The sequence below is a fragment of the Oryza glaberrima genome, chromosome 4 (assembly GCF_000147395.1).
Source record: "Oryza glaberrima chromosome 4, OglaRS2, whole genome shotgun sequence".
Classification (NCBI taxonomy): domain Eukaryota; kingdom Viridiplantae; phylum Streptophyta; class Magnoliopsida; order Poales; family Poaceae; genus Oryza; species Oryza glaberrima.
Window position 1 is genome coordinate 29,936,520 of NC_068329.1, and position 10,714 is coordinate 29,947,233.

The 10,714-nt window shown below is 43.4% G+C and overlaps 1 protein-coding gene across 2 annotated transcripts; it reads right to left on the minus strand.

Annotated features, from left to right (window-relative positions):
• Window positions 1-360: 360 nt before the first annotated feature.
• Window positions 361-3,989, minus strand: LOC127770467 (uncharacterized). 2 transcript variants are annotated; one of them, XM_052296196.1, is made up of 11 exons: window positions 3,752-3,989; window positions 2,608-2,714; window positions 2,435-2,505; window positions 2,302-2,351; window positions 2,040-2,113; window positions 1,896-1,958; window positions 1,456-1,543; window positions 1,168-1,230; window positions 1,012-1,091; window positions 858-929; window positions 361-767 (listed from the first exon to the last, which is right to left on the minus strand). In XM_052296196.1, the coding sequence occupies exons 2-11, from the start codon at window positions 2,637-2,639 to the stop codon at window positions 686-688; spliced, it is 675 nt and encodes a 224-aa protein (XP_052152156.1). In that variant the 5' UTR covers window positions 2,640-2,714; window positions 3,752-3,989; the 3' UTR covers window positions 361-685. The 2 variants fall into 2 exon arrangements, with proteins under 2 accessions (XP_052152156.1, XP_052152157.1); XM_052296197.1 differs by lacking the exon at window positions 3,752-3,989 and adding an exon at window positions 3,283-3,473.
• Between the last annotated feature and the right edge of the window lie 6,725 nt (window positions 3,990-10,714).

The following is a 10,714-nucleotide window of genomic DNA, read 5'->3' on the forward strand; positions in this document are numbered from 1 at the left end:
CTCCAAGAGCATGAGATAAGTTAGCTCTCGTAGAGCCCAGGGCTCAAGAGATTTTATCCACACCGCAGCTTCTATAGCCATTAGAAGCTTTTGCTTAGGAAGTTGTGTAAATTCTTGTCTGACAAGCTTAGGAAGTTGGGGGCGTGGAGCTCGGCCGTAAAATTCCCTTGTGAACTCGATGAAAATTATTGCTGGTTGCCGTTGGCATCAATTTTGTGCATGCGTGTAATGAGCTTACAGAATCGTCGCAAACAGAGTGCGGCGAACCTTGATAGCCAACGGCAGACAAATTCTCCATATCAAACTCGCGTAATGCTTAACTCATTCAGGAGTCGGCACTGCCTCGTTCAAACAACAGCATAGCAAATTTGCAAATCAAGTTACAAGCATAACATAACATTGTTAAATATACATTATTCAACTGCATAGAACGAGAATTTCGATCTCAACAAACACTAGCTTAGGTCACCAAGTAAAATGCCAATTCAAGTCCCAGGCTAGAAACGCAGAATTTCCTGCTGTCAAATCATAATATTATGCAGGCCTCGGTACAGGTGAAGTCTGCTAAGAAAATTCTGGTTGTAGTTCCTACTGGCAACTGCCAAACTGCCATACATGATATATACTGGTACTACACAACTGGATGCCACACTGGTTGGTCATTTTCCTGCCAGAAAGGTGTCAATTATATGTCCATGTCTATCAGTGCATCTTCCTCTTCACCATCGGATGGTGCACTGGTAAGGAAGTCATCTCCTGATATTTTGCTGTAATATAACAGAAACTTGTGAGTGATTCAAAACATCGCGCATCGTGTTTCCTGCAAAAGAATGCAGAACTGCATAGCAAGTGTCTACCTTATACAACTGCAACGAAAGCTCACAACTCGCTTTAGCTTCCGATTGTAGAAGAAAAAGTTGATCGACCATCTAAAAGAAAACAGTATACCATATTCATGTAACATTCATTTGATTGCTAAGTTAAAAGCATGGTTATCACAGCTTAACTTACATGACCCCCTTTTCAAGAAATGGATCTCCATCTTGGTCTGGATTATAGCTGTAGATGTCAGACTCTCCGATTTTGATAACCTACAAAGTAATGTTTGACAGTATAAAATATATGAATATCCAAGTTCTCTGAATTAAGCATCATGTAAGTGCAAACCTCATCAATGACATTAGTCATACTGTCTAGAAGAGAAGTGCCCTCATTTGTTGCTGCCCATTGCTGAAAGATAGTCCAATTTTAGGTTAAGCAAATCACACCAGTGAAAATGAAAATAAATAAGTAGGACAATCATCATGGAAAAAATTAGCTATGTGTTAATATATACATTTTTGCTTTTGCAGTCATACCGTACCTATTTCTAAATTCTGATAGCATGCATGTTTACAAACACACCTATCTTTGGATTAAGAGTAGATGCATAAAAAAGAGAGTTCAAGTTGTTACCTTTGAAGCCTCAGATAAGTAGGTGTCTGTCATCTCCTTAAAGCTTTCCCACTCCTCTTCTTTGAAGAACAGGTGTGCCCGAACAGCACTGGTAAGTGAAAAAATGTTGACAAAAGGATGTTATCTAAAGGTCATCCTGTCATGCATGTGTCACATAACAGCAAGAAGACCTTTAAGAAAGTTACAGCTCAGTCAAATACACAAAGGGCAAGGGTAATGGAGAGAATTGAACTCTCAGCTCAAAGAGCAACGGATATCAATCCGTCTGTCATACCATTTGACAACACCCCCTTAGGCTGGCAGGAAGGACAAAAGCGGGTTGCCAAATCGCCAAAATAGGCTGACTATGACATTACCCAATATCCTTCCTCCCAGATGGTTTTAGAACACACTAGTTAAGAAGACAAAAACTACCTTCCTGTAAAATGAAAGAAATTTACCTGAAATCATAATCTGGATACATGTGGCTAAGGGTGAGAACTAGATAGATCAATGTTTTCCGACTGGAATGAGCAGCAAACACAAAAGGCAGTTAGTATTGTATAATAGAAATTCCGCAGCATAAGTAATCTAAACGTGATTACCTTGACCGACATGACAAATGCTCCACTGGTGATGAATGATCACTATCAGAAGACTTACTGAGGCAATCAAGAATCTGAGGACACGACAATCTTTTTTAAGAAATCGGTATAATCACAAACATATTTGATAGTATTCACTTTGCTTCGGTTTTCATATGATTTGCATGAACAGACATACAATTTTCTAAATAAGACATGGTAATTTATCCTAAAGCGGTCTCAATGGTGATAATGCATGGAGGGAAAAATGTTAAATATTTACCTCATGTTCTAGACTTATTGAAAGTCGACGGTCATTACCAGTGTGCTTGCCTACAAATCAATATTAGAAGGTTGGTCTTCATTGTCATTAAAGTCATATACTCAATAAGAGACTTGGCAGGGAATATTCCTACATGAGAAGGCTTCAAGGTTTCCTCTTATCATACAATCACCAAGGTCAAGATTATCAAGGAACAGATTTATACTGAAACAAAACGAATCAAACAGTAGAGTTAATAAGTTTGTGTAAAATTTGCATGCTACCAAGAGTACATCAATAAGAAGAAACAAAGGATAGAACTATTACCTGTCGAAGGGGGTGTATTCTAAAAACTTCATGTTGAGTGTCTTGTGAACTCATAAAAAGAACAGCGATATCAGATGTGTCTCGAGAAGGCGAGATCAAAAGCTCAGCTGCATAGAATGCCAAAGATTAGACATTAATACATAGAAACTCAACATGGCAAGAAATAGAGGAAAAACTAACTATAACAAAAAATTATACCCAACACTAGCTGTCCTTAGAGAAACTATGAACAACACTTCAACGTATTTTCTGTTAAATTACTGGCATTATCAGGTTGGTCATGGAGGCTCAGGAAACAAACTTGGTTGCATCAGTAGTAGTTAGTTGGGGGCCAAGGGGCCAAGAGGCCAAGATCAGCAAGAGTGTATAAACACAAGAATTTTAGACTTCAGCAAGCGGGTGGACAAGGTGGCATCAGGAACTAACAGGTGGCATCAATGTTATCAGCGAACAATGGCAGATGCCATATAAAGTCACTTCTTCATTCCTTTCTCCTAGAATCCTATCCCACTAAAACTCGCACATAAAAAACCCGATCAACACACACTACGCTCTCAAAATGTGCAGACCAATTTCACCGTGTTTGCACATTACACGCGAGCGCGCGGTTCCATCTCCACTAGCATCGTACTCGTACCAGCATCGAATTAAACAAACATGGACAGGATGACCCACCGAACAATCACCAGGCAGATAACGAAAAGGAACAGAAGGCATCATGCAATGGGAGGGGACCCGATGCGGACCAGAAGATCACCCCGTAGGTTTCTCCCCGGACTCCCTCAAATTCGAGGAGCTCGTCTCTGGATGAGATGGGTGGTGGGGGATATTGCCCTCGGAGTCGGACCCGTGTCTAGTCTAGTTTAAGCGATAATATGGCTACCAAGCCACAGGATGAGGATGAGGATGAGGATTTTTTTCCTTTTTTTTTTTCGGAATATTCCTACCAGATGCTGTACCATCACGCCCCGCACGGGATCGCTCCGCTCCCTCACGCGGGCCTCACGTGACCCAGAGGCGCCGCGCATGGTCACCGGCGACGACGACGGGGCGTGCGGTGGCCGGAGAGGGGCGGGACCGGTCGGAACACGGGGTCGGTAGAGGGGGTTTGGAGGAGGATTAGCCGACGAGGAAGTGGACTCACCGACGTCGGCGACGTGCAGATCGGACCGCGGCAGCCGTTCGCCGGAGTTGACGGAGAAGACGGCGTCCCCGGCAGCGAATCGGCCGCCGGAGCGCAGGGTCAACGAGTGCCTCGGATCTCCCCGGCGCGCCTCGTCTCCTCCGCCACCGCCTCGTGGTCGCAGGTGTGAACTGCGAAGGGGGAGAGGAGAGAGCAGGGTGGTTGGAGAAGGGGAAGCAGAATGGCAGAAGCGAGCTCGCGGCTCCGGATTCGATTTTGTCCGGAGCTGGAGTACGTGGCAGGCAGCCAGCCAGGGGGAGCGGCTCCTGCTCTGGAGCTCGAGCGGCGGCGAGGAGAGGGAGCCGGAGCCCATGGACCGTGATGGTCCCAGCAGGAGTAATATGGGCCTAAATGGGCCCATGGACGTGGAACGTCGCCAACTTTATTGTCTATAATCAGGCTACAAATACAGGCCCTAATTTAAACTCCCTGTACAGTACAGTACTCTCTGATGTCATTCATTTCGTATTTATTATACTCCCTCACTTCCAATGTAGTACTTGTCAACATTAACTAAAATAATATAGCAAATAACTAAAAACTGTATTATATTTTAGTGAACGAAAATTGTATGGTTCTGTTTAACATGCAACGATTACATGTCGTGTTCTTAAACATTTTGAAATTCTTTGCTAAGATAATGTTTGTCAGAGTTTGCATATAGATGCTGTATGTTGACAGGTGAGTATTTTTTTGCACTCATGTGTTTTATTGATTTAGGACAAAATACATGAGTTGTGTACCAGGGAGGCAAAGCTGAGAGAACAGCTTGTTTTACATAAAAGCAATGGTTGGGCAAATTACACTTCGAGCATAGCATATGCGAAGAAAGACATAAAAAGATATAGAAAAAGCAATCAAGTCCTTTCAACTTACAACTGAAGGGTTTGAAGGTGAACCCATCATCCAAAGGACAGAAAGGAGACATCAAGAAGAACGCCGACGAGGACAGCCATGTTTGTCATGCTAAAACAAGAAGAGTCGAATACCGACCACTCTTTTAAGCCACACAAAGAATGAGGTGAACCTCAGAACGGGAGAGATTCGACTAGATCTAATCCTATCTCTACTATAGTGAGTGACAGGTATATTTATTTATAGTTACTAGTTACTTACTACTGGATAGGATAAATTTGAATTGTACCGTGGCTATATACGGATCTACGGGCATGTGAATGAAGTGGTAGTAATACTCGCAAGAAAAATGCGGCACTCACTCCACGAGCTACCAGTGGGGCAATGAGCTGTGTGATACTGATCTGAGCTACTGAGATAAGAGCAGGTGCACTATTAGCCAGCTATAAATATATTTTCATGAGATAAAAGATAAGAGAGAAAAGCAGCGGACTATAAATTTGTAGCCAACTGCAACACGGACTCTAAGACGCAATGTGTGTATAATAGGTATGACAATATATTAATAGTATAGTAAGCAACTATTGTATGAATTGGCTATTAGATCGGCTATAAATGAATTGAAGCTAATATTGGGCTATACTATTAAACTGGCTCTAAGTATACCACTTGTACAGATCATTTGCAGGTGGCAGCACGCTGACTTCACTTCCGGCTCTCAAGACATCCGATCTGCTGATCTGCAGTTAACTGTAAAATCATCAAACAGCTCGCGCTAATGAATAGTATAACGGTGCTAGATTGATTATAATTCGAGTATAGCGGCTGGAGAGACAATAATCTATACGAGTATAGTAGGGGTAACATGCATCATGCGGCGTTGTCCTCCTCCTCTCCGTGATCCATTGGCAGCAGCATGTGGGCGTCCGATCCGGTCGAGTACATGATTGACCACGAGCATCCACCAGCAGCAGCAGCAGCTACAGTGTGCAGGTTCACAGCTTCCATCAATCGCGTGCGGCTGCAACGAAGCTGTCCACGACGACGTCACCTGCGTAATTTGGCCGGATTTCACAGGGAGATTCTTCGGTGCTGATTGGAATTTTGGAGCATTATCTACTGGTGCTGCTGCTGCCTATTGAATACTTGTCACTTGTTGGTTACTGACGATAGTATATATCTACTGTAGTAGGTGGCCGTAAAAATTCTTCTTCATACTCTGTCTTCGAAACAGACAAAAGGAAACTTCACCTGCGCTGATGTTTTGGTGGTTATTGGAAACTGGAAATTTTCATCTATGCATGGTAACAAGTGAAAGATACTTTTAAGCACTGATTATTTTCGATAATTTCTTCTAACTAAATCAAAATGTGAATAATTTTCTTGATCACGTACTCTTACATTTCATTTAATTTCTCAAAAACAAAACATAGCTAATTAACTTCCGATCTCTACACCAACTGAGGCAGATATACACACGGTTAATTTGATATATCTTCTAGTCTCTGGTGGACAGGACTCATCAAATTGGTCATGTCACGGCAACGAAATGTACATTCATCCGTTGCTAACAGCGTTCTAGATTGTATCTGACTGCAGTGCAGCGTGTTTAGGCGTTGTCAAAGGAGTAGGTAGCACAGACAGGAAACATGGTAAGATAGACGATGGCGCTCTCCTATCTACTACAACAGAAAGAAGAAGAAGGCGACGACGAAGAAGAAACGTGAATGGAAATCGCCTCAATACCACCACAACCAGTTAGGTGAAGCTTCCTTGTCCTGAGTGCTAGCTAGTTTATGAGGACAAAGTTGGGTTATAGAGCTACTCATCAGCTAACTCTCCTTGTCATTTTCAGTTTCCCCCTCTCTTCAAGGTTTCAATATCAGCTGGGTTATCTTGTCATTGTTGCTTCATCCTCGGCGTAGCCTGCGATTGATTCACTAATCTGCCATATAATGCATCAAAGACTAGTGTTGGTTGAGTATGTAGCTTAGAATTGCATGCATGAAACTGTCCCATTGATGTGTATCTCCTGAAACCTAAATATATAGTGCTGTCATCCATCACTGCACAGAATTTAATTCCAACAAATGTATATGACTTGTATAAGCAGAAAAATTCTGTGAACAATTTTCTCTTCTATCTAGAAATTTTCTAAACCCATGGACTAATTAATTATTCTATTATGTACATAAGAATATTCCTGGTACAGCCAGCATATGGGCAAACATTAATTAAATTTCTTTGAATTTTCCTCTACCGGTAGATAGAACATACCACCAAAAGCTTGTCTAGACTTCAGACAGGTACAGCTTGGCTTAATTTCCTGATAAACAGGCAAATCTCATTTGATATCGAAGCCTGACCTTTCCTTAACTATTTTATCCTTTATCCGTTAAGATTTCAACATTGCTGACAATTTATTCCAATCACTTCATTTTATTTTATAACAACGCAATTAGCCAATTAACTGGACCCAATTTCCTCTGTTCCAATTGCGAGAAGGCTAGAATAGTAGAAAAAATCCCAGTTGTGCATCTATAAAGTCTTCTAAGAAATGATATGGCAACCACATCAGTTCCACTGCATAGGAATATTTTTTTTTTTTGCGAATGCCGCTGCATAGGAATACATATTGGATAGCATCGCTACCCCATCAATCCATCATTACCAAAAAGGATCCAGATTAGTGCACGTACCACGTACAGCTCGTTTGATTGGGATGGGGTTTAGCCGTTTAGGCCCCCCAAAACCAATAATAATACAGCCTTTCAAGAGTGAGCATCATTAACACATAACCTTAACCACAGTTGATCATGTCAATACGGAAATGGTGTACCTGTTCTTTGTCATAACCGCATTTATTATTTTACCTATTAATTCGATCTTCATTGTTTTTATTTAATTTCTTATTATTACATATATATGAAAGCTTCATATATAGTACAAAACATTAGCCGGAGTTATAATAAAGAGAGAAATGAAAGAAGGTTATGATTGATACTGAATCTGTGTATGTACTGTCCAAACTGGTGGAGACAATAATAAAAAGCAGAGAACCCCGTTGGATCTCGTCTTCATCTTCAGATAGATAGATGGCAGTAGTCTCCAGTCCTCTCAGATGGCCTGTGCCCTCAAACTTGCTCTTTTTCCTCCACAAGCAACATGGAGTAGCCTGTCACTGCCTCCCAACTCTCTGACAGTGACCTTTCATGTGGCCCCTAATTAATCACCTCCCAAATTAACAAGAATAAACGAACTGTCACAACAAACCCTGACCTAATACATGTGAGCTGGTGCAATGCAGGCCAATTTGTGTGCCTCCAATCACTCTTGTCTACTTCTGAAACAAGCAACCCATATATATGTTTCAGTGAGTGAGCAGAGAAAAAAGAAAGGTAGTGTGTGTGCCCCCTTTGTGTTGGGCATGCACGACTTTTGGGCTATCCAGGGACCATGGGATAAGATGTGCTTGCTGCTTTCTTGCTTTAGTTTCTCACATCTTTGTGTTAAGTTCAACAAGTGGGGAGGAAATAAGAGAGCAATGACCTTTCGTTCTTTCTTAGTTTAATCCTCACATTAGCTGATCCCATATCACAATTTCAGAAACTATCACAGCTCTAGACATTTGGTCTCTATGATCACAATCACTGGAACTGTATTTTTCACCTCTACTTACTCCTACCAAATTATTCTGCTACATATAGTTCATGGCACATATCAAATTCAGCATTAATTCTTCCTCAATGCTATTGGCATTATGCTAGAATATAGTACTATCTAGCTAGGTGGTGACTCTACCACTGATCATCAACTCATGGTCAGAACAAATGTTGGCCTGCTAAGAACCTAAGATCAAGGTAGTAGGAAGGAAACAGCAATTGATATTAAGAATGAAAACAAAAGGTAGCACCACCACTACATGAAGAATCATGGCTGCTTTTGGATCCTGGTCCATCCCTCCATATATGCTCATGCTCTGCCCTAATCTAATCCACACTACCGGTCGTTCTTTTCGCGTAGGATGCCTTTAGTGTAAGCATCATTGCACGCTGCCAAAAAGCACCTTGTTGTTTGGATATAGTAGTATCTCTTATTATGGTTTTATGCATCTGACGCTTGCTTAGGCCGTTAATTACTGTGCCACGACACCGTTGTTAACTAGGTGATTAGATGATGCTTCCTTTGAATTCTTTCTGCCTGTTTCTTTCTGGTCCTGAGAGAGAGAGAGAGAGAGAGAGAGAGAGAGAGAGTAGAACAAAGGCAGGAGCTGTAGGAGATAACGTTTACGGTGGCATCGCACGTGGCTGTAACGTGGCGAGCAGCGCGCTACGTGTCCATGTGCGAAAGGCTGGCACGTGCCCGGTGGTCTCGGGGTGGCCCCACTCGCAGCTGCTCGTAGTGGCTCGGACACCCCTCGTTGCGCACGTGGCCCCACTTTGTTTTCACATGCACTGACTCACCACCGTTAATAAACACTCGTAACGAGCTTAATTGCCACACCGTTGTTGCGTGCAAAACCGCTCGCGTGGTGACCACTTAACCACCATAAATTACTAACCCCATTTGACGGTCTAGCTGTCGAGCGCTTGACCGCGTGTGGACCGAAACGACCGTGCCAGAAACTCAGTAGTGTCAGTGACTGGTCTGGCCGGTGCAGCTCGTGAGAGTTAACACAGTGAAAAAGGCCGTGGAGGCGATGAATTCTCCGCTCCGCTCTCCCGTTTTTCTCGAACGCGATCACTGTGTCTCACGTGAAACGCCAACCAACCAACCGAACCACGGGCCCCATCCCGCGCTTGGGCGGCGCGCGGCCAGCGAGCAAAGCTCGCGCGATCACCGCGCCACCACCGCCACACCGCCACCACCAACAACCCAACGCCGCCCAATGCAAGCAGCAACCGCGGCCGCATGCGGCCACGCACTTTCTCGTGCTCGCCCCCGCCCCGCGCGGCCGCGCGCGCGCGAGCATTCCGCCGGGCCGTCACGTCGACGCCCGTACCGTTTTTTGCCGCGATTTAGTGCCGGTACCGTGTCATCTCGATCGTTTGTTGGTTACGAAGGTCGCTGTACTTACCAGCCGCTTAATTGCAGGGGTATCGCCTTCGCCGCATGCATGCAGCTGGCTGGCCTCTCGCTCTTTACCAACAGTGACAGGGTCAGGATGGCTTTACAATTAATTAATAGTAGCATCAGTACTGAGAATTTAGGAGTAAAAACGACTATGGGAAGAACAAGTGCTGACCTGTGTACTGTACTTGGTAACAATAGGCTGGCCGCGGCCGGAGAAACGGAAGCCCCACCAAAGTACGCTCTTGCCATGGCTAGGCTCGTCGGAGTTAGATTGTTGCTTGCATTAATGGCCTTGTTATTGCGAACTTAAAGGCGCCGTGGACTTGCAATCACAACTGACCGGATCGTGGCCGAACGGGACGGTACCAGCGCCATGAAGAAGAAGAACATTTGTTTGCACCCCTAGGCCTAGGCTTGTTAATGGTCGGTCCAAGGACGGTACGAGTGATGTGGTACAAGACAACGATCGAATGAGAGATGCTAACTCCCCACATATATTGCGGTATATTCCAATAGATCGAGCTATGCAGCGACGAGACCTGTCCCACGGAATTAGAGGGACTAATTTTGTCACAATTAAATTAGATTGTCATGTGGTGTGTCACACGTGCTAGCGTTATTTTTAAGAAACAAGTCGAATTTATCTCGCTATCTTTAAATCTATGAATTACCTTCTCACCGATTCCCTTCTCCTCTCTTGCCCACCCTCAAATCAAGGTGCAGATCAATTAGAGCAAGGCTAATAATATAGCCGAATTATTGCATATAAGGTTTTTTACAGCCTTCTCTTAGTCTACACATATAATAGTTAGCTATTTACAATTAATATATATGGCCCACTTACCTCTCTCACAAATTTTTTTTGTTCTTGTGTCCAAACCGGATATAAGTTTACAGCCCGCTTCTCATATCTCTCCTCCACTTGAGCATTTAGCCGACTTAGAACCTCCCATTATACTTGCCCTTAGGGAGGAAATGATCCCAACCCCCATACAC

Excerpts from the sequence above, each read along its gene's own strand:
- LOC127770467 (XM_052296196.1), bottom strand. The coding sequence starts at position 2,639 with ATGAAGTTTTTAGAATACACCCCCTTCGACAG. Across the intron at positions 2,352-2,434 it reads AAACCTTGAAGCCTTCTCAT|GCAAGCACACTGGTAATGAC; the intron begins GTAGGAATATTC and ends ATTGATTTGTAG. Across the intron at positions 2,114-2,301 it reads CAATAAGTCTAGAACATGAG|ATTCTTGATTGCCTCAGTAA; the intron begins GTAAATATTTAA and ends TCGTGTCCTCAG.